The sequence below is a fragment of the Megascapheus bottae genome, chromosome 21 (assembly GCF_031878675.1).
Source record: "Megascapheus bottae isolate mThoBot1 chromosome 21, mThoBot2.hap1, whole genome shotgun sequence".
NCBI classification, from domain to species: Eukaryota; Metazoa; Chordata; class Mammalia; order Rodentia; family Geomyidae; genus Megascapheus; species Megascapheus bottae.
Genome location: NC_143529.1, coordinates 21,871,524 through 21,898,233, shown reverse-complemented (window position 1 = coordinate 21,898,233; position 26,710 = coordinate 21,871,524). Strand labels below are relative to the sequence as shown.

At 41.6% G+C, this 26,710-nt stretch overlaps 1 protein-coding gene across 7 annotated transcripts in view; it reads left to right on the top strand.

Moving 5' to 3' along the window:
- Positions 1 to 669: 669 nt before the first annotated feature.
- Positions 670 to 26,710, top strand: part of Fn1 (fibronectin 1) — a 68,226-nt gene continuing 42,185 nt past the window's right edge. For 3 of the 7 annotated variants that reach the window (XM_090354768.1, XM_090354762.1, XM_090354761.1), the window contains exons 1-17: positions 671 to 1,067; positions 2,059 to 2,187; positions 3,310 to 3,447; positions 4,797 to 4,928; positions 6,064 to 6,201; positions 8,602 to 8,760; positions 9,739 to 9,939; positions 10,724 to 10,903; positions 11,512 to 11,688; positions 12,969 to 13,121; positions 14,983 to 15,111; positions 16,202 to 16,345; positions 22,061 to 22,182; positions 24,587 to 24,764; positions 24,939 to 25,115; positions 25,622 to 25,750; positions 26,060 to 26,149. In XM_090354768.1, coding sequence (XP_090210894.1) covers positions 914 to 1,067; positions 2,059 to 2,187; positions 3,310 to 3,447; positions 4,797 to 4,928; positions 6,064 to 6,201; positions 8,602 to 8,760; positions 9,739 to 9,939; positions 10,724 to 10,903; positions 11,512 to 11,688; positions 12,969 to 13,121; positions 14,983 to 15,111; positions 16,202 to 16,345; positions 22,061 to 22,182; positions 24,587 to 24,764; positions 24,939 to 25,115; positions 25,622 to 25,750; positions 26,060 to 26,149 — 2,530 coding nt within the window. In that variant the 5' untranslated portion in view covers positions 671 to 913. Of the gene's footprint in view, positions 1,068 to 2,058; positions 2,188 to 3,309; positions 3,448 to 4,796; positions 4,929 to 6,063; positions 6,202 to 8,601; positions 8,761 to 9,738; positions 9,940 to 10,723; positions 10,904 to 11,511; positions 11,689 to 12,968; positions 13,122 to 14,982; positions 15,112 to 16,201; positions 16,346 to 22,060; positions 22,183 to 24,586; positions 24,765 to 24,938; positions 25,116 to 25,621; positions 25,751 to 26,059; positions 26,150 to 26,710 lie in introns of all 7 variants that reach the window. The other 4 variants (XM_090354767.1, XM_090354766.1, XM_090354765.1 and 1 more) reach the window with 2 other exon arrangements.

Below are 26,710 nucleotides of genomic sequence, written 5' to 3'. Positions count from 1 at the left end.
GGCGCCGGGGACTGCAGGGAGACCCCGGGAGGAAAACGCCAGCCCCGCGCGGGGACGGCCCGCTCCGGAGCCCCGCAGTCAGGGACTGGCTACTGGACGGTTTTTCCTCCCGGCCGAATGCACCCCTTTAGGCACAGACACCCCACCAGGTGACGCGGTGTCCTCGGACGCCACCGGTACCCTAATAAGAAAGAAGAAAAGGGGGGGCCAACCTGCAGCCCCTCCCCTTCCTCCCTGCCCACCCCAAACAGCCGCTTCCCACCCCTTCCCTACCCCCAACTCCACCAAAACCTCCAAAAAGTTTGACGACCGCAAAGGAAACCGGAAAAAAAAAAAAGTTAGTTCCCGGCCCCACTCCTGGCGGGCCATCAGCATCTCTTTTGTTCGGGGCGAACCCACAGTCCCCGTGACGTCACCCGCCACACCAGCCAATCAGCGCGCGGGCTGCGGCGGCGGGGCGGGGCGCGGGAGAGGCGGGGCGGGGCGCGGGGGGGCGGGGCAGGACGCGAGGGGGTGGTCTAGGGGCCGGGGTCCCGCCCGTCCCCCCCCACTCCCTCCGGCGCCCGGGGCCCCGCGGGGGGGTGGGGTGGGCGGGAGGGGACCGTCCCATATAAACCCGCAGCTTTCGGGACTCCGCCGTCCGCCACCGCTGCGCTGCACCCGGGGAGGACTGGGAGTCCCGGGCGCCCGCGCGGTAGAAGAGACCTGCAGCCTCAACTTCCCCCCCGTCCTCTCCATCCCGCTCGCCGGCCCCTCTCTCCCCCATCCCCGACCCCTTCCCCACCCGCCGGCCCCAGCCTTCGGGCTGGCAGACGCCCGGGCAGACTTTGCCCCCAGCTCGCTCCCGTAGGAACTTGGAGACGACTGAATTCGGGGGTCCGAACGGCTCTCCCTCCCACCCTCCCGATCCACGATGCTCAGGGGTCCAGGACCCGGGCTGCCGCTGCTGCTGGCGGCCGCCCTGTGCCTGGGCGCCGCGGTGCCCTCCCTCGGAGCCTCAAAGAGCCGGAGGCAGGCTCAGCAAATCGTGCAGCCCCAGTCCCCGGTGCCCGTCAGTCAAAGCAAGCGTGAGTACCGATGGAGGGCTGGGAACGGCCGGGGACCGGGCTGGGACTCTCCGTACCGTCCGCAGGAAAGTTGCGGGTGAAGTTGTGCGTGCGCGCGCCCGCCCGCCCGGGCCGCGTGTGCGCGCCTGTGCCCAGCGGTGGAGAGAAACCAGCTGTGGACACAAAAGGGTCTAGGTGTTGGTTTTGAAGGTTCAGGAGAACATCTGCCGTGTCCCCTCGTGTCCTAATGAAACCCCGTGGGACCAAGCCATTTTTTTAAATGAATTAATCAAAAGTTGCCTTTTTTTTTGTAAATGATGCATGCGTATAAAGTTTTCTTCTAGGATTCGTTTGGTTCTTATATTTCTTCGTAACTAAAGAATTGGCGAGGTATTTTCCACATGGAGACAGGTTGGGGCTGGGGGAAGAGAGGCTAGCTGGATAGTTAGGTAGCTTGTGGCCAACTTGCCAGAGATGTAATGTGCTTCGTTTGACTGCTCTGAGAATTCCTCTGGAATTTTCTCCAGGGGAGAATTGAGATTGGAATCCCTCTTCCAGATTTTCATAGACACACCCTCCCCTTGCCTGGTTTCAAGGAAACCTTAAAGTTACCCTTCTAGGTTGATTTTTTTTTTTTTCCCCTAAGATACTGAAGTTCCTTACATGTTTAAAATGTTAATTTCAATTATTTGCCTTCCAAAGTGTTTCCACAGCTTTGATGTAGACCTCTGGCCAGATGGAAATGACATCATTGTATAATGTTTAGGGGAGTTAAGGGGGAAAAAAAACACATAAATATCCACTTACCCAAATTGTATTTAACTCTTAGATAACTTACTTAGTTTCTATGTCTATAATTTAGTAGAATACTGCTTTTATTTCTTGTGATTAACTTGTTTTTTTTCTGTATTCAGTGTTAAAGGTCATCAATTCAGTTCTGTGAGAAAATTCCTTAATATGGAAAAAAAGAGGGATGTCAACGTAATAACATTTTTCCTTCAATTATTTACAGCTGGTTGTTACGACAACGGAAAACACTATCAGATAAACCAACAGTGGGAACGCACCTACCTGGGTAATGCTTTGGTTTGTACATGTTATGGAGGGAGCCGAGGCTTCAACTGCGAGAGTAAACCTGAACGTAAGTGTAGAGAATAATTGGTCCTTAATTTTTTTAAATTTTTGTTTAATTTTTAATTAATTAATTTATTTTTTGCCAGTCCTGGGACTTGAACTCAGGGCCTGAATATTGCCAAGGCTAGCACTCTATTGCTTCAGCCACATTGCCACTTCTGGCTTTTTCTGCTTATATGGTACTGAAGAATCAAACGCAGGTCTTCCTGTGTGCAAGACACACACTGTACCACTAGCCACATTCCCAGCCCATTTTGTTTTGTCTTAGACAAAGAGCTGCATTTTATATAAGTTTGCAGAAGTTTGCTTATGAAAATTTAATCAGACACTGTAATCCTAGCTACTCAGTAGGCTATGAACTGAGGATCTCAATTTGAAGCCAGCCTAGGCATAAAAATCCATGATACCCTTAACTCCAGTTAATCAGCAAAAAGCTAGAAGTGGAGGATGACTCAAGTGGTACCATTCTAGCCTTGACTGGAAAAAGCCAATCAAAAGTGCAAGGCCCCAAGCTGCAGTATAGGCATACACACACACTCACATTCTTACACACTTACTTATTTTATTGGAAAGTCATCTTAAAATTTTCCAGTCTAAGATTTTTAGATACGCCCCCTCCTCAAAATTCAGGGCATTATATATTGTAAAGTGATTTGTCAGCTGTAGGCCAGTGTAGAAACCACTTACTACTTCTCATACCTTGAAGACCTATGACATATGTCTTGTAAGTCATAGCAGTTTCTTCAGAAAATCATGGCTGAGACTCCAGGAAGGATACTTGGTAGGATTAACAAGGGCCAGTGCCTGCTGGGATATGACCATTTTCAAACTGTCTCCTTTCTCTGTGGACTTTGGTTTTATTTCATGAATCACAGTTTGGATCTGAAATCGAACTGGTTATAGTACTTTGTGTGAGTGTGTTTCCCAAGAATACATGACAATAGAAATTTTCAGGAACTTTGAGGACTTGTCAGAGGTCAAAATGTATGGCCTCTACCAGACCTAAGATGAAATCTGTAACTCTTGCTTCATTTTCAAATCTCAGTTGAAAATGCCATCCTATTTATAACAATGCAAAAGTGATTGCATTTACTTGTGTGAGGTTCACATGGCCCTTTTCTCCTCTCAGCTGAAGAGACTTGCTTTGACAAGTATACTGGGAACACTTACCGAGTGGGTGACACTTACGAGCGCCCTAAAGATTCCATGATCTGGGATTGTACCTGTATCGGAGCTGGACGAGGAAGGATAAGCTGTACCATCGCAAGTAAGGACTACACTACAAAACAGGGATAAAAGATCATAAATACTAAGTTCTTTATTGTTACCACTGTCCTTTTCTGTATCAACAACTGGATATTTCTGATATTCAGATTGACTCCTAGCTGAGTGGATGACCAGGTTTTCATACATGATCACCCTGCTGCTTCCTATGCTTCTGCAAATTGAATCTTCGGGAAGAGTTGCTTCCTGTTCTAAATTACCTGGGCATCTTCTAGCCAGACTGGTTCTGAGATTTTCTGCAATGATAGGAGGGACGTTCCTTAAGACTGAACCCACTTAGGTTTCTGCTCTTTCTGCTTGCAACACAGAGACCTCTTGTCACAAAAACTCTGGTTTCTTTGTGATTAGAGGTTCCACCCAGAAAGCAGATCTTTTCTGCTCTGAGGGGTAATGCCAAATGATGAACCCACTAGTGTTTTCAAGGAAGTTTGGGCCAAGCTAATTCTCGTCATCTCTGGCACAGCCAAGGTAATCTTTCTTGGGTGATTCATCTGGTTGTTAGTATTTTCTACTAATATGGCATTAAAAATCTATTGTTTAAATATGAATCATCTTAAAAAACACTGTCCAAAAGGAAAAGCCAGTCCTTCATGAATAAATAGTCACAATTCTCCACACTTAAATGCTATGGTCCATCCAGTTTTCCTAGAACATCTCAAGAGTTAATGGCTCAAGCCAGCTATATTAGTACATACTTGTAATTCCAGCATTCTGAAGCCTAGCCTGGGGTCCATGTCAAAACTGTCTCAAAACAGCAGGAAAGCAAAAGGTCCGCAGTGTTTATGATCTGCTACAATGAAGTGAAGAGTTCAGCTTTTGGATATGCCATTGGGTTCAATAGCCTAGAAAAGTCTCAGGACTTCCAAATCTATGTGCATGCCTGCTTCTATTCTATTAACTGACCTTTATATTATCCTATGGTTAAACAAAAAAAACAAATAAACAAAACCAGGGTCTCCCTATTTCCCAAGTGGAATGCTGTGCTCTTGCCTTTCCAGGGGGTAGAGTTAGTTTCTACCTGCTGTGGATGGCTGGAGGTCACTCCTCTACCAGACTTGCCTTTTTGCTTTAGAACTCAGTATCCTGAGATCTTGTTGGGGAGCTAGGATTTATAACCTTTTTGTTGTTGTTGTTATTCATGTCTCTGTAGTTTTCCCATTGTGCTTTAAGCAAGGTACCTAACTGAATTAATGTGATCCCCCCCCCTTTTTTTTCTTGTTTCTAATAGGAAAGTTATTCTTTCATTTTTGACCAGCCATGAGACTTTTTCTTTTTCTCACTTGACACTACCTCATTTTCTTCTAACATTTATTTGCCTTTTATCTTTAATAGATCGCTGCCATGAAGGGGGCCATTCCTACAAGATTGGTGATACTTGGAGGAGACCACATGAGACTGGCGGATACATGTTAGAGTGTGTATGTCTTGGTAATGGGAAAGGAGAATGGACCTGCAAGCCTATAGGTGAGTGGCCCCCTCCAGGTGAATGGGGGAAGGGGTGGGAGCAGGGATATGTTACTATACTGTTAAGTTGAATGAAAATCATGTCTACTTGGGCAAGAGATGTGAATTCCTATTTAAAAATAGTGAAATGGGAATGTTTTTAATCAAAGAATGTGATGTATAATCTGTAGGATTCTTGAAGAAACCAGATCTTAAGGTATTAACTACATACAGCAGCTTTAATTTTTTGTTTGTTTCAGAAGCACGAGAGTTGAAAGATTTAGGAAGAAGATATTTCTTTTGTATACACCTGATATCAGATTCTTTCTTGGTCAAGCTATAAGTTATCTGAAAGAAAAGAAAAAGATGACATTTTTTGACACTTCTCTTTGTTAGAGTATACTGATCTGGAACCCCAAATGACTTGTGCCCTGGTTCATACCTTTGTAATGTCTTTTCAGTGTAAATGTTCATATATTCTTTTAGTATTCCTCCTCATTTGATTTATATAATTATAAGTCCAAAACTTTTTGTTTCCTTGTTTCCTAATTCAGAGTTTGAAATTTTTTCTTTTCATGTTGTTCCTGGGGCTTGAACTCAGGGCCTGGGCAAAGTCCCTGAGCTTTTGTGCGCAAGATTAGCATTTTACCATTGAGTGATTGCTTTATTTCCGGCTTTTTTTTTTTTTTTTGTGGCAGTGTCTAGGTTTAATTTTGTCTTTGTTTTTTGTAGAAATTCAAATCTTTAACAGCTTTCATGTCAACTTATTTAGCTTATTCATACTTTATCATTGTCCATTTATGATATTAAGATTGGAATTCTGTATATATAATTTCTAACAGATTGTGTACATGTATTCTTCTCCCTTAAAATGCTACTGGAAAGCTCAGGACTGGCTGAAAATTATGCAATCCATGTCCTCATTAAGGGAACAAAATTTCTGCCTGCCAACTTGGCCAAAGCATCCTTTTGCTTTGGCTACATACTGTGTGCTTAGTTACAGGGTGTGTTCCTTTCTTTTTGAACAGAGTGCCACTTAAAAAAAAATGTGGCTGGGTTTTTGCTTACATTCTGCCCTTCAAATTACAAGGAGACCGTACAATTTGAACTAACAATTTTTTACAATTTTCTGTGTTTCTTCTAAATTTTTGTACAGCTGAGAAATGTTTTGATAATGCTGCTGGGACTTCCTACGTGGTTGGGGAAACATGGGAAAAACCCTACCAAGGCTGGATGATGGTGGATTGTACTTGCCTGGGAGAAGGCAATGGACGTATCACTTGTACCTCTCGAAGTATGTTTATATCTTTATGTTGAAGATTAGGCCAGGTATTGTTGGCTGGGTTCTCAAAGACAGTCATAAATACTTGTCACATACAATGCACTCAGGGAATCAATGTGTTTTGATACTTTCAGGGTATCCAGAATAATCAGGATATTCTGTTTCTTCAGAGAGAACTAAATAAATAGGAAAAGCCTAATTTGAAGTACCCCCCCACCAAAAAAAAACCTCCAAAACTTTCACATGTATTCAAGTGCTAAATACATCTTTAGTGTTGAAGATTAATTGCTTAGGTGTAATCTAAATCACCAATTAGATATTGTTTTTAAGTATCAAGAGCAAAGAAATGATTAAAATAGAGTGCAAATGAACTGGGATGTTACTGACATGGAAATGAAAAGGCTCCACAGGCTTTACTTTCTTTGCTTGAAATTTAAATAAGGTGTATTCATATGCAAAATTGATGAAAATAAGTCGTCCTATTGTGATAGTTGTTTACTTGAGTTAAGAATGCCCTTTTGGAGCCAAGGTGGCTCATGCCTATAATCTTAGCTACTCGAGAGGCTGAGATCTGAGGATCACAGTTCAAAGCCAGCCTGGGCACTAAAATCTGTGAGTCTCATCTCCAAGTAACCACCAGAAAACTAGAAGTGGCGCTGTGGCTCAGGTGGTAAGAGTGGTAACCTTGAGTTGAAAAGCCCAGGGACAGAGCCAAGGCCCAGAGTTCAAGTCCCACGACTGAAAAAAAAAAAATGAAACAAAGAAAAAAAAAGTTATTGAAGCAGAACTTAAAATCAAATTAAAATAACTCGAATCTGTTTTGTTTATCTAGCTTAAAGTAGTTCTAGAAATGCTATCCACTAAATTCAAATTCTTTGCTACCAAACAAATCAAAATGAGTAAATCTGACCAAACATTTCCTTAAAAACTTACTAGTTTATTAGAACTTTATACTTTACCATCATCTGTCAGTCTTCCAAGTCTAATTCAAACTCTTTATTATTTAAACTCTTCCCCTATTTAAACTCTTCTAATAGAAAATTGGAGAAGTTTCTCAAAAGTCATATATCCAATGAAATTTTATATGTTGTGAAAGATGGCATGTAGAGGCAAATTGTAAAAGACCACTTAGTAGATGAGAAAAGTTTATATACGTTTGTCACCTACAAAGTATAACATTAGAGATTGTGAAAGAAATACAGAGAATAGTATGTAGTTCAAAGCGAGCCTGGACACTAAAAACTGTGAGAATCTTATCTCCAATTAATTACTGGAAAAGGGGAAGTAGGGCTTGGCTCTAGGGTAGGGTGATAGCCTTGAGCTGAAGAGCTCAGACCATGCCCAGGCCTAGGGGTAGGGCAGTAGCCTTGAACTGAAGAGCTCAGAGTCAGCATCCAAGCCAGAGTTCAAGACCCATGAACGTCCCCCCTCCCCGCCCCACACACATAAAAGTTGTTAGTCTCCTTCTTCTTAGGGCTGGGGTGTGACTCTAGAGGTTGAGCCTCTGCATACATGCCATTAGTCCCATGATATGTTTTACATAACAAATAAGAGCTATAATAGCTATCATTTTATAGCTTCCTAGAGAGCCTTTGAAAGCTAATAGCTTTCCTATCATTCTAAGGAAAATTCCCATTTGAAAGGCCTGTAATGCATAGAGATAACTATGGTGAAGTACCACAAAACAAAACTATGGTAAAGTACAACAAAACAAAACAGAATAGTAGAATGGTGGAGAATGAATTCATGAATTTGTTTAAAGGAACACTATGAAGAACATAAAAAAAATAAGCTGGACATGGTGGCTCACACCTGTAATCCTATCTACTCAGGAGGCTGAGATCTGAGAATCAAGGTTCAAAGTCATCCCGAGGAACTAAAGAACGTAGGACTCTTGTCTCCCAATTAACAGCTAGAAAATGGGAAGTGGGGCTGAGGCTCCAGGGGTAGGGCAGTATCCTTGAGCTGAAGAGCTCAAGGACAATGCCCAGGCCCAGAGTTCAAGGCAAACAGACTGAAGGAACTAAGCTAAAGCACGCATTTTTTTTTTTTTAATTGCCAAATGACTGCTATACCAGCACTACATACAACGATACTATAAAAAATAAATGGAGGGGCCAGGAGTTTGGCCTAGTGGTTAAAGTGCTTGCCTAGCATGCATGAAGACCCGGGTTCGATTCCTCGGTACCACATACATAGAAAAAAGCCGGAAGTGGTGCTGAGGCTCAAGTGGTGGAGCTCTAGCCTTGAGAAAGTCCAAGGACAGTGCTCAGGCCCTGAGCTCAAGCCCAGGACTGGCAAAAAAAAAAAAAAAATGGGTTAGCGAGCAGTCACTGACTATTCCTTTCTTAAGTTTGAATTGACTTAACTTGCCTGATTCCCATATTTAAATACCTTCCTTTCTTGAAACAGACAGATGCAATGATCAGGACACCAGGACTTCATATAGAATTGGAGACACTTGGAGCAAGAAGGATAACCGGGGGAACCTGCTGCAGTGCGTCTGCACAGGCAATGGCAGAGGGGAGTGGAAATGTGAGAGGCACGCATCTCTGCAGACCACATCCACTGGTGAGGCCTGGGACTGGAGGGGTGTGGGAAGCTGAAGGTTGGTCTGTACACGTTCTGTTAAGAAGCTGAGGTCGCTGATATATTAGTATTGTAAATTTTCTAGACTGTCTAATTTCAACTTTTGGGGAAAAAAGACTAAGTGAAGATGAAAGCAAATCTTTGACAGAGTGCTGCTAGTTCTCACCTGTAATCCTACTTACTCAGAAGGCTGAGTTCTGAGGATTGTGATTTGAAGCCAGTTTATGCAGGAAAGCCTGTGAGACTGTGAATCTCAAATTAACCAGCAAAAAAAGCCAAAGTGGAGCCGCGACTCAAGTGGTAGAATACTAGCCTCGAGTACAAAAGTTTAGGGCTAATGTCCAAGCCCTGAGTTCAACCCCCAGAATGAGCACTCGTGCGTGTGCGCGCGCGCGCCTGCACACACACACACACACACACAGAATCTTTTTGGTGTGGGGTAGAAATTTAATAAATTTAAAAAATATTATTGGGTGGGGTATGACATTATTATGACATTGGGGTGATATAACATTATCTGCCTGGCAAGCAGTAGGCACTATCAAACCTTAGTACCAGCATTAAAAAAAAAAGGGGCGGGGAATGAAGCAGAGAATAAAAAAGAAAGTAGGAGTTGAGTCTGGCAAGACGTTAGCTTTGAAGGATTCTGAAGCTCCTGCACTGAGTTTCCTTTTGTAAGTAAGGAGTTGTTGGAGGTACTTGCCCTGTACAGTCTCAGAATAATGTCTGTCACTTAGAAATAACAATCCTGGCTGCTCCAGATGAACTAGAAGGTGGAGACCATGTGGGAGCGTCATGAGGATTATTTCTTAAGTTGAATGTAGAAGGTAGAGTGAGGCATGGGAAACATTTCTTTCCAGTTCCAGGTAGTTCCTGTGGGATGCTGATGGTCCCGACTCCAAAGTCAGTCATTGTCTTCTCCCCAGCCCTTTTGTGACTTTTCATTTCTTGTGTCCTTAGGATCTGGGGGCTCCTTCTCAGATGTCCGGACAGCTCTTTACCAGCCCCAGCCCCAGCCCCAGCCCCAGCCCACTCCCTATGGTCATTGTGCTTCCGACAGTGGTGTGTTCTACTCTGTGGGGATGCAGTGGCTGAAGACTCAAGGAAACAAGCAAATGCTTTGCACTTGCCTGGGCAATGGCGTCAGCTGTCAGGAGACAGGTATGTGTTATCTTTCCAAACAGTCATACCAGTGACCTTATGAATTAGTTTTTTCTTTTGGCAAGCCAATACACTTGAATATAATGCAACAAATAAACCAAGAAAGCTAATAATCCTTCTACCTCATGAGGACAATCACAGTGGCGTTTGATGAATTTTCTTTCAGCCTTTTTAATCTGTATGTTTTTCTTCCTATAGTTGGCATTAAACTACTATGTATTCTGTTTGCCAACAATGTTCCTATGAGGTCTGCTTTCTGAATAGCTAATCATACATATTTATACTCTTAAAAAATCTCAGAGGCTTTGAGATGTAGCTGTCTCAAAGTTATCTCTTCTGGGATACAGACATGACAATAATACTGCGTCTTTTGGGGAGAAAAAAAAATTTCTCTAAAATAGGCTCAACTATATTATGTTTCTTATACCACAGAAGTAGGCATACTTATCCCCAGAATCATTGTTACAGCAGCATTCATAATTAGCCTATACTTACATAGTCTTATATGTACAAAAAAAAAAACAAACCACAAAGGGAAAACCCCCAGGAGCAAGTAGCCAAGGGCACCCATGAAACTCAAGCCTTGGCTGTCTCCACAGCAGCCCTGGCTCTCCTCAAGGAGTCCCACTTTAACTGCAGCTAACCAGATGATTATCTATACGCACCGCTTTTTCCTTTGAGGGCACAGCTCAGTCTCTCATTTTAAGCTATAAATAAACAGCTGTTAGTGGGAAGCAAAGCCATTCTCCTGACTCTTTTTTTTTGTCTTTGGGTATGCTTGTAGCTGTGACTCAGACTTATGGTGGCAATTCAAACGGAGAGCCATGCGTCCTCCCCTTCACCTACAACGGCCGGACTTTCTACTCCTGCACTACAGAAGGGCGGCAGGATGGACACCTGTGGTGTAGCACCACTTCAAATTATGAGCAGGACCAAAAGTATTCTTTCTGTACTGACCATACTGGTGAGTGTCACAGGAGAGACTGCAGGAGTGGGGGTGGGAAGAAGAAAACCCATTCTATATGCCAACTGTCAATCACTGTGAACTTCCCTTGGGATCTGTTTGGACCCAGGAGGCATGGAGCTCACTCAGCATTGAAGCTCATTCCATGGTCTCCTGTACCATCATCACTGTGAAACCACACCCAGGGACAAGTCCTCCAGTGCAGTTATCTCCACACGTAGGGACTATGATGTGATTAAAGATACTCATGCATTGAAATGCATTGAGATTTGTAGATGGTCCTACAGAGCTCATGCTCATACATGCACAGCATGGATGTCTCTGAGTGCCTTTGCTTATCTTCTGGATGAGACAATATTTTATACAAAGCTATCACTTCATCTTTTTTGTTGTTGCTGTTATTTCTTCATAGCTAGGATAAATGAATGGAATGAGATTTAAATCTATTTTGAAGGTGAAGATAAAAATAGACAAAGACGCTTAAGACTGCATTATCTGACACCTTTTATTCTGGGATAGGCTGTCTGGGAGTTAGCTTAAGTAACATGGCACTCTCAGGGCTTCTCCATTGTAACCTATCTCCTTTTATCGGTGTATTGTCCTGGCAGTTCTGGTGCAGACCCGAGGTGGAAATTCCAATGGTGCCTTGTGCCACTTCCCTTTCCTGTACAACAACCACAATTACACCGATTGTACTTCCGAGGGCAGGAGGGACAACATGAAATGGTGTGGAACCACACAGAACTATGATGCTGACCAGAAGTTTGGATTCTGTCCCATGGCTGGTAAGATGAAACCCTGTGAGTTGCCTAGATGCATGGCCCTTAGGGAGCCCAAGAAGAGACCATTGGGCTTCTGTGTATTCCTATTTGTTTCATTTAGGCCATTTGGAGAAAAAAACCACAAAATTTCATATCATGTGTCTTTACGTATGTCCTATCATATGCACAAGAATTGATATCATTATTTTGATATGCTTTTTTGTAGGACTTGAACTCAGAGCATGAGTGCTGTGCCATCCCATACCTTTTTTATGATCAAGTCTAGCATTTGAGCCACAGTTCTACTTCTGACTTTTTGGTGGTTAATCAGAGATAAGAGTCTTACGGACTTTTCTTCCCAGGCCGGCTTGGTACCTTGGTCCTCAGATCTCTCTGAGCCTCCTGAGGAGAAGCTAGGATTACATACATGAGCCACCAATGCCTAGCCTTTAAAACTCCATTCATACGACCTAAAGCTACATTAAGCAATAAAATCCTTTTTTTATTTTTGTAAGTCTGGAAATATAAATTTGCAAAGGCACTGTCTTTTGTGGGAGCACACAGCTAAGAAATCAAACTGATTGCTGTAGTCTCAGACTCATAGTTCTTAACACATTGCGTTGGTTTGACTGCCATAAGCTCTATCTATCACTTACCAAGTACTAGACCAAGCACCAAGGACTACGTACCATAACCAAGCACATTTTCTGTCTAGTAGGGAATTATTTTATTTTTTTTATCTTATTCAGCTTCCTGAATGAAGAAAGGGGAACTGAGGCCTTTTTATTTGTTTTCAAGAGTCACGCTGATGACCTTGAATTTTCCAGTTGTAGAACCAACACCTGTGTCCTGTGCAGGAATACCACTTTACACTTCCATTTTTCTTATTTAAACAAGTGTTAGCATCGGGTTTAGGAGGAGAACTCTTTTTTTTTCTTGACATTCTATACCCAATACAGAGCATTCTATACCCAATACATAGCTTATCCTTGAACTCCTCTAAGCCAGAAAAGGTTACAAGGCAGGCTTTACTCAAAGCATTTGAGTGAATACGTAGGCATTATGTTAAGTGAACACCCCTCAGGCCCTTTCTGCAATGATTTCCTATGGCACATTGTACCATCGCATAATTTTCTCCCTCAAAACTACACTTCAACTGGTTTAACTTAGAGGTTTTGAGGGCGCCCAAGGCTTCTTCACAACTGAGAACACTTAGAATGACCAAACTAGACTATTGTATATATACCCACATGGACCCTCTGATTGATTGCTTATCAGTATACTTTTGATTTCTTTCCCAATAGCCCATGAGGAGATCTGCACAACCAATGAGGGAGTTATGTATCGCATTGGAGATCAGTGGGATAAACAGCATGACATGGGTCACATGATGAGGTGCACGTGTGTTGGGAATGGTCGTGGAGAGTGGACGTGTGTTGCCTACTCCCAGCTCCGAGGTATGCTGGTTTATTTTAAATATGAGAGCCAAGAGTATAGAGAGACAGATGGGATTGGGGGGTAGTGAGAGGGGGAGAGGGAAAGAGGGAGGAAGAAAGGGTGAAGGGAGGGAAGGAGAGAGAGAATGAAGGAAAGAGATTAGAAAAGGTAGCACAACAATTCTAGGATTATGGAACATTCCCAGGATATGATAAGTACTTAGGTTGAACCAAAAATGTAAACTTAAGGGGGGCTGGGAGTTTGGCCTAGTGGTTAAAGTGCTTGCCTAGCATGTATGAAGACCCGGGTTCGATTCCTCGGTACCACATACATAGAAAAAAGCCGGAAGTGGTGCTGAGGCTCAAGTGGTAGAGCTCTAGCCTTGAGAAAACCCAAGGACAGTGCTCAGGCCCTGAGCTCAAGCCTAGGACTGGCAAAAAAAAAAAAAAAATGTAAACTTAAAGGACAAAATCATCAACACTTGATCCTTGAGCCTGGACTCATATCTAGAAAAGATCAGCTTATTTCTACAAATTAAAAAAGACTTGGCTAATCAAAAATCAGATCCTAGGGGATCCAAACTTAAGACAAATAAGAAATGAAATTCTTATGTTCAGATTAGTTTTCCCCTTTGGACTCAGACACATAAAGGCTTTTTTTTTTTTTGTTGGTCAGGAGGCTTGAACTTGGCCTGGGCGCTTTCCCTCAGCTCTTCAGCTCAAGGCTATTGTCTTACCTTTGAGCCAAGCCCCACTTCCCATTTTCTAGAGGTTAATTATAAAGAGTCTCAGGTCCTTTTGTGCCTGGGCTGGCTTTGAACCTTGATCCTCAGATCTCGGCCTCCTGAGTAGCTAGGATTACAGGCGTGAGCCACCACGCCCGGCTTTTTGTTTGTTTTGACAGTCTTGGGGCTTGGACACAGGGCCTGGGCACTGTCCTTGAGCTAGTGCTCTATCACTTGAGCCAAACCAGGTTTTTCTGTGTATGTGGTACAGAGGAATAAAACCCAGGGCTTCATGATGCTAGGCAAGCACTCTACTAGTAGGCCACACTCCTGGCCCTAAATTGTTGGTTTTCAGAAAAAAAAATTGTTTTTGTTTCTTATTTTTTTGATTTGAAAAATATTTAAATAGAACTCTGGGCTTATCAGTAGTCCACGTAGCTAGAGTATGTACGTACTAGTCTGATTTGATTTTTCTGTGGTGTCCTATGTACAGCATGACCCAGGAGTAATAATTCACATATGATGCTACAGAACGGAGCAGATCCTTGTAGGTTTTGTGAGAACAAGGTTGTAATTTTACAGATGAAGAAACAGAGATCGAAAGAGGAAGAGCAGTTTCCTCAGGATCCTTTGGGAAGAGAGGAACGGAATTAGCTTAACTGTGTAACTGGACATACGCTATATATACGTACTGTTTTATTTCAGTGCAAGTCTACCTATCTTTTCCCCTTTCCCCTTTCCCATTCCAGAGACAAGAACACTGCCCTGTGCTGTGTCCTGCACAAATATGTTGAATCATGTTATTATATTAAAGAGAAACTTAAGGGATGTTATCACCTAGGCAAGGACTATAAAAGCTAGGACATGTGTTTATTCAAAATTGGCTTTGTACAATGAAGTGTATTATTTTTTACCACATTCCTGAGTTTGTATGTATTGATGTTAACAAGTCTGTAAAAGAGAATTTTGAAAAGAGGCAAAAATTGTATCACAAAGTTTGGGAGGGAAATAAAGAGTTTACTCTAAGCCAATAGAAGAGCAGATTTCCTGGAAGATCTCAGTAACCAAGGAGAGGAATCGTATATATTGAAAGACCAAATTATGTTCCTCAGTAGAATTTAAAGAGCTTATGACCCATCCAATTGCTTCCCCAACAGATCAGTGCATTGTTGATGACATCACGTACAATGTGAATGATACATTCCACAAGCGTCACGAGGAGGGTCACATGCTGAACTGTACTTGCTTCGGGCAGGGCCGGGGCAGGTGGAAGTGTGATCCCATTGGTAAGTAGCCCCCTTTTCCTGGGTGATTTTTGGATGTGGAGAATGTTTAGCTAGTTTCAGAGAAAGCCGGCCATTAGTTGTTCAGTGACTAAAGTTGCCTCCAAAGTTGTTTAGTTGTTTGGAGAGAGCTTTGCAAAGTCTTTCTCGCATCTCAAACCAATATATCATCATCTCCATTGTGGTCATCATCCGGTTTTTGCTGGATTGGGTGACATTTGCAGGTTTTCTTTAATTGAGAGGCATTAGGGCTTTGGTTCTGCACAGTGGAGATCCTTTACTGAAGAAATCCTTTATTGAAAGAGACAGATTATTTACTGGAAATATAAACCAGCCAGTTTGTTTGACCTGAGATTGCCACAGCTGACAAGGACCCAAAGAGCTTTGCTCAGCAGCTCCTTAGTAGTTACTTTTAGTTAAAAGCTACATAATTGACTTCTGATTAGTTCTGCTAATAATTGGAATTTTTTTCCTGGCTATTCAAATAGTATAGCTGATATGGATAGGCTAGAATAGCTAGCCAGTCACCAGTAGCTCATGCTTAAAATCCTAGCTACTTAGGAGATTGAGATCTGGCTGGTTTGAAGCCAGCCTGGGCAAGAAAGTCTGTGAAAGTTTTTATCTCCAATTAAACTATTAAAAAGCTGGAAATATGGGCCTGGAGCATGGCCTAGTGGTAGAGTGCTTGCCTGGTATGCCCAAAGCCCTGGGTTTGATTTTTCAGAAAAAGTTACAGATGGCATTGTGGCTCAAGTGGTAGAGCGCTAGCCTTGAGCAAAAAAAAGTGTCCAAGGACAGTGCCCAGGCCCTGAGTTCAAGCCCCAAAACTGACAGAAAAAAAAAGCTGGAAATAGAGCTATGGCTCTAGTGGTAAAGTGCTAGCTAATCTTGAGCAAAAAAGTTCAGTGGTGGTACCCAAGCCCTGAGTTCAAACCAACCTCAGATGAGCATGTGTGTGTATACACACACACACACACACACACACACACACACACACACACACACTGTGTATTCCAAAAATTAATGTTCATGTACTCAATATTTGTAAAAGTTTGTGACATTTTTAACAATGTTTTTCTGGCATATCTTGTAGACCAATGTCAGGATTCAGAAACTCGGACATTTTATCAAATCGGAGACTCCTGGGAGAAGTATGTGCACGGCGTCAGATACCAGTGCTACTGCTATGGTCGGGGCATTGGGGAGTGGCATTGTCAGCCTCTGCAGTCCTACCCAGGTGAGCAGCTCTGAGGACCAGAGTCACACAAACAGGGCAGCACTTAGTGTTTATTCATGTTCTGAGCTCCGAATGGGGACCCCTGTCTTTACCGTCTTTTTCTGCAATGGTTGAACTTTATTTTTTTGTCAGTCTTGGGGCTTGAACTCAGGGCCCGAGCACTGTCCTCGGGCTTTCTCCAGGCTAGACCTCTACCACTTGAGCCACAGCACTATTTCTGGCTTTTTCTATGTATGCGGTACCGAGGAATTGAACCTGGGTCTTTGGGCATGCTAGGCAAGCACTCTACCACTAGGTTAAACTCCCAGCCCCCAATGGTTGAACTTTTGACATTCAGTTTCCCTTTCTCCTCCCATCAAGTAACAGGTATGAAAGGTGTTTACTCACTCATGATTTTGATTCTTTACACTGTAGCCTATTCCATTAGGTGAAACCACACTAGCTCATTTGATCTCCGGTCTGTCTATACATGGGAGTAGAAACCTTGGATTGAGGTATCCTGGGAATAAAGAATTGAGTACAGTGCTTAAAAGTAGCTGAGAAGAGTGGACACGGAATATATTATAGAAGTTATATTTTCTTTCACCATGCTCTTTGAGCCTTCCTTCTGTCAAACTGTTTCATTTGTTTGAGTTCAAATATGGAACAAAATATTCTGGGTCAAGTGTTGAGTAACTTGGTCAACTCTGACTTTACAGTTCAAACACCCTCAAATGTTTGTTGCTTTTTCCCCCCATCTGTAGGGATTAGCCCTCCATTTTGGGGAAAAGTTTAATTTAAAATGCACTGAGTGATTATAATGAAACATGTGGAATTGAGAATGTCTACTTTACCAGACACTAGTCATTTGAATGGATCGTAGGTATTTCTCCTCACCTTCACTTTACATATAAAACATGCCCACATTTATGAACAAAATGATTTGGCGAGTGTCTGAAATTAAGATTAGATTTATTCGTTGCCTCCATAATTTGATAGGCTGCTCTGTGATAGCAAACTTAGAGTCTTGGCCATGCCTTGGTGTCAGCTCTGAATTTATGTTGCCATTGAGATGTCAGTCAGACCCCATTCTATCACTTCCTCGTCGGAAAAAATGGGAAGATGGTAAACAGTCCTCATGGTAAACAGTCCTCGCTTTGTTTTCACATGCTTATGGAAAGACACATCTTAAGTTACGGTCACGGTGGATTCACATGTGGGAACCACTGTAGTGTTTTTGTTATTATTGTTGCTTTGTTTTTTAGTTAAGTTCTAAATTCGATTACAGGAGTGCTATGAATTTAAAAAATATATAATCGTGATGCATGGTTGATTTCTAAATTTGTTCAGAAATGTCTAAAATAATACTCCTTCATTTCTATGGTTGATAGTGTGTTAAAAATTATTTTCTGGTGTGTTAAACAGTTGAGTTATTTCTCTTAAGATCTGGTTCTACCTCTGTCTCTGCCTGTCTGTCAGTCTCTGTCTCTGTCTCTGTCTCTGTCTCTGTCTCTGTCTCTGTCTCTCTCTCTCTCTCTCTCTCTCTCTCTGTTTTTCTCTCTCTCCCCCTGTCTCTTTTTGGTGCCAGTCCTGGGACTTGAACATAGGAGCTAGATGCTGTCCTTAAGCCTTTTTGCTTGACTAGTGCTCTACCACTTGAACCACAGCTCCACTCCTGGCTCTTTTGGTGGTTAATTAAAGATAACACAGACTTTCCTGCCTGAGGTGGCTTTGAACCTCAGTCCTCAGATCTCAGCCTCTTCGAGTAGCTAGAATTACAGGCCTGAGCCCCCAACCCCCTGAGCTGTCTCTGTCTCTTTAAATAAGCTTGTCCCTATGCCTTTTTACCAGAAACATTGTGATGGACTGTTATAGATAAAATCTGTCACTTTGTTCCTACTTTCTAAAAAGGGCAACATCAAAAAGGCCCTTTGAGCACTTTTGAAAAGAGGGAGAAGGGGAGGAGGGGTGCTTGACCTCAGACGTGCTGTGTAGTGGTTATCAGTATGTCTGGTTTGCTCAATGTGTGGGCTGTAAGAGTGTGGAAAGAAAAAAGGAACAACAGATGACCAATAAGATTGTCTCTGAGCCTTGCCCTGTTGGCTCTTCCTACTGAGGACTTGGAAGAGTTGTCCAAACTAACAAAAGATCAGAGTCCTTGAATTGTCAATAAGCAACTAGGAAAACACAAGTCTCAGCAAATTAAATCCAGGAGAAAAGGATTGAGATGAAGAAATGATAAATGTTTAACTTCTCCAGGGTCACCATAATGGAAAATGCCCCAATTTGACCTTAGTTTAGACTGATTTTCAAAGTGCACAAATTATATCATGTCTGTTTTTTTTTCTTAACTAGTTGAGTGTTAGGTTGGCCATATCGAATAAGAGGAGTAAAAATTTCACAGTGGTAATTGCCAGTATAGGAAAGAATGGTTAATGAAATAACTACATAAACAAACCAGTATCAGACGGACATTCAAACTGGGCATGGAGGCCCACACTTACTTCCCAGCAGTCAGGAAATTAAGTCAGAAGTCATGAGCTGAGGCCAGCCTGAGATTCGTAGTGAGTTTAAGGCCAGCATGGGCTGTACAGAGAAATTTTGCTTCAGAAACCAAAAAAGTTTGAGGAGAAAAAAAAGGAAATTGTCAAGAGTTTAAATAGTGTAAATACCTAAGTTGTCAACTTTTCTGTTTTCCAATTATATTTAGTCTATAATTTCAGTGCTTAATTCATATCTTGACCAAAAATGTGCTAATCACATTTATTTAGTCTGTTTAGTGTGGTTCCCTTAAAGATGGACTGTATCAAGTGCCTGAACTTTGAAAGGTAGAATTCAGTAGTTTTGCTCCATTGTAGCAGGAGTTAAAACCACCATACTTTCTCTTCTTTGTTCTTCATCATTCTCTTATTGACTTTTTTTTTTGGCTGTTGGTGGGGCTTGAACTTGGCCTGGGCATTGTCCCCTAAGCTTTTCTGTTCAAGGCTAGTGCTCTACCACATTGAGCTACAGTTGCTTTTTTTTTTTTTTTTTTTTTTATCTCTTCTGGCACTTAATTGGAGATAAGAGTCTTTGGAGTTTTTTTTTGCCTGAGGTGGCCGAATGGCGATCCTCAGATATCAGCCTCCAGAGTAACTAGGATTACAGGTGTGTGCCCACTTTAGGATTGACCTTTTTAATTAGGTCACAGGGCTTGAACTCTGGCCTGGGTACTGTCCCTGAGCTCTTCAGCTCTAGGCTACCTCTCTACCCTTGAGCCACAGCCCCACTTTCAGTATTCTTGTGATTAATTGGAGATAAGAGTTTCTCAGCTTTGTATTGCTGGTTGACTTTGAACCGAGATCCTCAGATCTCAGCCTCCTGAGTAGCTAGGATTACAGGCGTGAGCCACCAATGCTAGGATTGGCTTTTAAAGACTTATTTTTTATAGACAATTTACCATTACCATCATAAACTTTCCTCCCTTAGTCATTATTGACATAACAAGTATAAATGCATATAATGCATATTTAATACCTTCTGTATCTGCAAAGATTATAGTAGGATCTCTTTGAAGGACTAATATTTAAACGTCCTTATGTGGGTTTTCGTCAATCAGTAATTTAAAGATGTGGCAATCCTGGGCTGGGAATTCAGCTTATTGGTAGAGTGTTTGCCTAGCATTCATGAAGCCCTGAGTTTGATTCCTTAGTACCACATACACAGAAAAAGCCTGAAGTAGGACTGTGGCTCAAGTGATAGTGTCCTACGTTGAGCGAATGAAGTTCAGGGACAGTGCCAAGCCCTGTGTTCAAGCCCCAGGACTGGCAAAAAAAAAAAAAAAAAAAGACATGACAGTCTTATTTTTAACTGAAATGTAAATAATATTTAAAATTTAAAGGTCTAAATTTTTGCTTGATAGTTGTCTTTTGAAACTTACTCATGCTTGAATATAAAAAATTTTTTCATGAAGAAAGGGCCATGAAGTTGACTTCTACCAATTGATGAAAATAAATATAAATATATTTTGCAAGTTCTGTGAAGTATAAGAATGGAAAATTGAGAGCAGGACATGGTGGGCCTGTAATCCTAGCTACTCCGGAGGCTGAGATCAAGGCTCAAAGCCAGCCCAGAAATACAAAGCTGAGAAACTCTTATCTCTAATTAACCATTAGAAAACTGGAAATTTTGCTGTGGCTGAACGGGTAAGCCTTTGAGCTGAAGAGTTCAGGGACAATGCCCAGCCTTAGAGTTCAAGCCCCAGGACTGAACTGTTTTGCATGTGAATTTTGTTGTGTTTTGGATATGTATACAGTAATGAAATTAAGATTCAGAGTTGTTCTCCAGGTATTTCCAAAGTTGTCTACATAGGAGACTAAAATATTTTCAAGTCTTCAGCCAGCTTTGAATTATTTTCTGTGTAGTATTGACTCTATTATTTTAGAGCTTTAGGGCATACAGGGTTTGACAAGTAATATGTTCTGCTAGAGAAATTTTTGTTTGCAAAGATAATAACAGCTAAGATAGATGACAACTAAGTTTGAAAATCAATATGCTTTTCCCAAGAACCTTCAGAAAACCTAAATGTGTTAATAGACTATAGCAATACCTTATTAAACATGAAAGTTTAATTTCTGAGAAATTCTTGGGAGGATTATTTAAAGGAACGTGTACATATAAGTCTTAACTGATATTGAAAAGGTCATGGTGTTTAGAAGAAAATTTTCTGTTCTAGAAACATAAATTGTCCTAAATGGACTCTACCGTATTAAGAAATAATTTTCACTTTCTTAAACAAAAGAACTCAATCTGTACTTTAAAATTTAACAGTCACATCTATCCAGGTATGAAACATCTTCATAATGTTATTTCAGTTGGTAGTGACTTTTGAAAAAAAAATTTTATTTCTTAAAAACTTGACCAATAGTTATTAGTCTTATCTCTTGAATAAATGTAAAACTAGATTTCTTTTTACAAACTAACTAGATTTCTTTTTACAAACTACGGCTGGTGAGAAATAAAACTGGCTTTTTAATTATTAACTTTGTCTATTTGTCTAAGATTCTACCCTATTTAGAAATGTGTTTGTTTTACATCATATGGTATGGCCTTTGGAATGTGGCTTCCTTCTTAGTAGATTCATTAGTAATGAAAACATCCACACATGAGAATTTGCTTTTACAGAGGCTTAGTGTCATCAGTAAATGGAATTTGCATTGTAAATTGCAGTATTGGGGTTTGGGCAGTTTCATGAGTCTCACAATTCTTTGAAAATAGAGAAGAAAGCATGTTGAGATACTTGATTTTTTTATAAAGAAATTTTATGTATTTCTCATGTGAAAACAAAAAAGGGATCTATAACCTTGTTTCCAATATTAGTGTAAGGGGCTAAGCCTAATAGTTTTTTTTTTTAATTATTGTTTTTATAAAGGCAAGGTACAGAGGGATTATAGTTACATAAGTCAGGTAATGAGTACATTTCTTTGGGGACAATGTCACCCCTTTCCTCACTTTCTCCCAGTCTTTCCCTCCCATATTCACTCAAAGTCATATAGTTCATTTTCAGCATAGTGTCCAGTGAGTGGCACTGCTGCATTTGTCCACCCCTTCTCCTTCCCCTCTAATAGTTTTTACTATACTCATATTTACTGGTAAGCAAACTGTGTCTTTATTGATGGCCATATATGTATATTAACTATTAGTCAACTTAGTGAGTGATTGAACAGCATCACCAGATCTTTCAATTTCCATTTTCAGGTACAAGTGGTCCTGTCCAAGTGATTATCACTGAGACCCCCAGCCAGCCCAACTCTCACCCTATCCAATGGAATGCACCAGAACCATCTCATATTACTAAGTACATTCTCAGGTGGAGACCTGTAAGTAAGAATTCTTACCAAAAACCTTGGGCTCTGGGGCTCCTCACCTTACCAGATTGGAATATGTTGTCCTGTTTGTTTTTGCTTTGGTTCCACAGATCTGATTATCTATCAGATAGCATTTGTATTTTCTTTCTTTTTTTTTGGTCTGGATATCATCCCTGACCTCTTCAGCTCAAGGCTAGCACTCTAACACTTGAGCCACAGCACCACTTTCAATTTTCTCTGGTGATTAATTGAAGATAAGAGTCTCAAGGACTTTCCTGTCCAGGCTGTCTTTGAACCACAATCCTCAGATCTCTGCCTCCTGAGTAGCTAGGATTGCAGGTGTGAGCCACCATACCTGGCTAGTTATACCTATTCTCTACTCAGTCTTTTATTAAATGCTGCATTAAATATCCATAAATTGAATTCACATTTGGAAATGTTTAGAAAAGATTTTTCAGAGAACGGGAGTTTGGCCTAGTGGTGGAGTGCTTGCCCTAGCTAGCATGGCATGAAGACCCAGATTTGATTCCTCAGTACCACATGTATAGAAAACAGCTAGAAATGGTGCTGTGGCTCAAGTGGCAGGGCACTGGCCTTGAGGAAAAAGCCCAGGGACAGTGCTCAGGCCCCGAGTTCAAGCTCCAGGACTGGTAAAAGAAAAAAAAAAAGATTTTTCAGGAAAAGACTTTTCAGCAATTAGATCTTCCTGTGGCAAAGAGTTTCTTAGCAAAGGACTAGGAATAAGAATGCTTAAAGTTATTCTTAGCCAATATAGAAAGAGAATCTAAAGTTTGGGTTTATTTTACAACTCTGTTAAAGGAAGAAAATGTTGGCATTACTATTCTTTTTATTGTTAATAGATGGTATACAAAGGACTTAACAATTCCGAATATCTTTTTCATTTGATTCACTATTTTTGTGTGTGTGGTAGTACTGTGGCTTGCTTGAAGTCAGGGCCTCTGCCCTCTCTTGGTTTCCCCCCTCAAGGTTGACACTTGAGCAATATCTCTGCTTTCAATTTTTTGCTGATTAAGTTAGGAATAGGATAAGAATCTTGATCCTCAGCTCTCAGCCTCCTAAATAGCTATGATTACAGGCATGAAACACTGGCACTGGCTTTTATTTAAAAGTCTTGTGCTTTTTATTTCAGAGCCATTATATTCCAAAATTTTCTTTTTCTCTTTAACTAAAAACCAAGTCTGCTGCTAGTTTTGAGCTAATCATAATAGCTAATTTCATTTTTAATATACTTTTGTTGGGATTTAAATGAACATTTAGGATCATTTTCATTTACCCCCAAAATATAAACAGACACTTGAACAGTGGAGTTATTGACAAGCTGGTGCTTGGGTAATTACATAAAATCACTGCATACCAAATATGTATTTTGATACTTGTACTGCTTTGTAATATTTGCACTTAAGAGGATTTCATCTTGCTTGACGTTGGGGTGTTTCTTATTCACTCATTGGGATGCAGTGAGCTTTGTGATCCATGCCATTAATGAAATTGGGTAGGATGTGAAGATAAAAAACTGGAAGCAAAGGATTAAATAAACTGAAATTATATTCTTTTCCAGTCTTTTCCTAAAGTGGTCCAACCACTCTGGATGGGGGAGTTCAGTTCTAAGTATGAGTCACAAAATCAGATAGGTTGAGCTCTATGTGCTAACCCCAGAGTCCCAGTCAAAGCAGTGCTTTGCCTTTGGATGTTTCTGCCCAACAAGAAACATGAAATGTATCCCAAGGCAAAAAAACAGATAGTATGGCCTTATTTCATCCTAGAAAGAACCACATCTCTGCTTCTTGTAAAAGTGAAAGAATTGGAAGAGATGAAATAGCGGGTCCAGTTATTAAATAAACTATTAAACACGTAGGCCAATAAGAAAGGTATTCAGTGCCTGCAACTGTGTAATATCCAGCATTTAGTGCTTTGTTTCCTTACGTGTAAAATGGGAGCAAAACAGTGTACCATTTCTGGATCTCTATGAGGTTGAGAGATGAGAGAGGAAGATTCATGGAAACAAGAAAAACAATACCAAGCTTGCACAATAGATATCGATTCTAATAGTAATCCTTTACTCCACTTCCAATTCTCCATCACTCTTCATCCAGAATGGAGCTATAAAAGATCCCTCATTAAGCTGGGTGCAGTGGCTCACGCCTGTAATCCTAGCTATTCAGGAGGCTGAGATCTGAGGATCAAGGCTCAGAGCCAGCCCAGGCACCAAAGAACCTGAGACGCTTATCTCCAGTTAACCACTAAAAAATGCGAAGTGGGGCTAGGCTCAAGGGTAAGGCAATAGCCTTGAGATGAAGAGCTCAAAACAAAACAAGAAAGATCCCTCATTTTCCTTGAAGATTGTACTGAACATCCTCAAAAACACTTGTGTGATCTTTTCATTTAAAATTTGCAGAAAACTTCTACAGGCCGTTGGAAGGAAGCAACCATTCCCGGCCACTTAAACTCTTATACCATCAAAGGCCTGACCCCAGGTGTGATCTACGAGGGGCAGCTCATCAGCATCCAGCAGTATGGCCAGAGAGAGGTGACCCGCTTTGACTTCACCACCAGCCCGAGCACACCTGTCACCAGTACGTCATGTCCCCCAGAAGCCTCAGGTGGTCCCCAGACATGGGCTTCCTCGGGGATAACACCTGCATTTTTTTAATGGCACCTGCATTTTCAGATGACTATTCTGCAGGTGATGACGGTGAAGGTTCCAGACAGCTAAAGGTTCGCTTTCTCCTTTGTCTGACACACTCTAGGTAACACTGTGACAGGAGAGACGGCTCCCTTTTCTCCTGTTGTGGCTACTTCTGAGTCTGTGACAGAAATCACAGCCAGCAGCTTCGTGGTCTCCTGGGTCTCTGCCTCAGACACTGTGTCAGGATTCCTGGTGGAATATGAGCTGAGTGAAGATGGAGATGAGCCGCGGTATCTTGGTGAGCTGACTGAATGTGGGGCTCCTGTGGGCTTGGAGGGGCTATTGATAGACAGTCCCCCCCCTCGCCCCCCCACTCCCACATCAGTTTCCATGCCCTTGCACTAATGTTCTGGTCCGTGATGGTACTTCATTCTGCAGCTGTCTGGGCATGGTCCATGAAGTGACTGATTGCTGCTATGAGAATCACTGTGGACAGTTTTAGCTTTTAGGGGGTACGCAGTCCCTTCATAGAGGTTTTTCAAATTCTTGTGGTTAGAGATTCTTGAAATCAAGATCAAGATCAAGAAAATTCCTCCTGCGTCCTTTCACCATAGCTATCCTACTTCCTAATTATCGCTAATTTTTTAACAGTTGAAGGAGGGGTGAAATAATGCCATCATGCACTGGCAATAGTGATTTCTTGGCATACTTCCTTCTGGCCTTTTTCCCCCCTGAAAGGTAGTTCTTCCTCTGAGGTAGTATTCATTTGCTTTGGCCAGTTAACCTTTCTGTCTTCTTTTGAAGACCTTCCAAGCACGGCCACTTCTGTGAACATTCCTGACCTGCTTCCTGGCCGCAAGTACATTGTCAATGTCTATCAGATATCTGAAGAAGGAAAACAGAGTTTGATTCTGTCAACTTCGCAGACTACAGGTACACTCATGTCTGGTGGAAATTGTTTTGCTGTGCTGTGAGGGATGATGGAGCATGCTTGTTATCCCAACACTTGGGAGGTTGAGAAAGGTTGAGAAAGATCTTGACTTCAAGGATAGCCTGCTGTGTGTGTGTGTGTGTGTGTGTGTGTGTGTGTGTGTGTGTGTGTGTACATATACATATATATGTAAATAGCATAATTATCTCCCCCCCAAAAACCTCAAACAAACCCACCATCAATCAAAGACTGCAATGTGTGGGTCTTGTAGAACTTCGTTGGCCTCATTTTCTCCTTTTCTTCTTTGTTAGCACCCGATGCCCCTCCTGATCCTACTGTGGACAAGGTTGATGACACTTCCATTATTGTTCGCTGGAGCAGACCCCAGGCACCCATCACCGGTCAGTTAAACCTTGTGATTGAGCTTTTATGTTCATCTTTTCTGTGCATTGTATCGGTATGATTCTGATCATACCACTGATCAGACCATTCTGATCAGACCTGTACACCACTTTATATTTCTCAGATCTGTGCATTACAGGGGTGCACATATGTGTCTTCTAGCCCTATTTTATTATGGATCATTTCCCCTTTAATCCGTTTTTACTTTGTGTCTCTGTCTCTCTGTCTCTTTCTACACATACATACATATATACCATAACATACTCATCCTAAAAGCTAACTGTCTGGTTTATTGAAATGCTTGCTTCAGTGACTGCAGCGATATAACACTGCTGGAAACCTCTCTGTAGGAGATGAGTTGGTGCTATAGTTTCCTCATCTTTAAGTCTCTCAAAACACTGACAGTATTAGATGGCTCTGTGTTCAGGCTGGTTCACTAATTGTTTTCATCATTCTAACTTGCAAGAAAAGAAATGAGCTTAACATGAATATTTTTACTTTATAAGTTCTCTAATTGACATGAAGGATGTTGAGTGTTTAAGGATGATCCTTATTCTTAA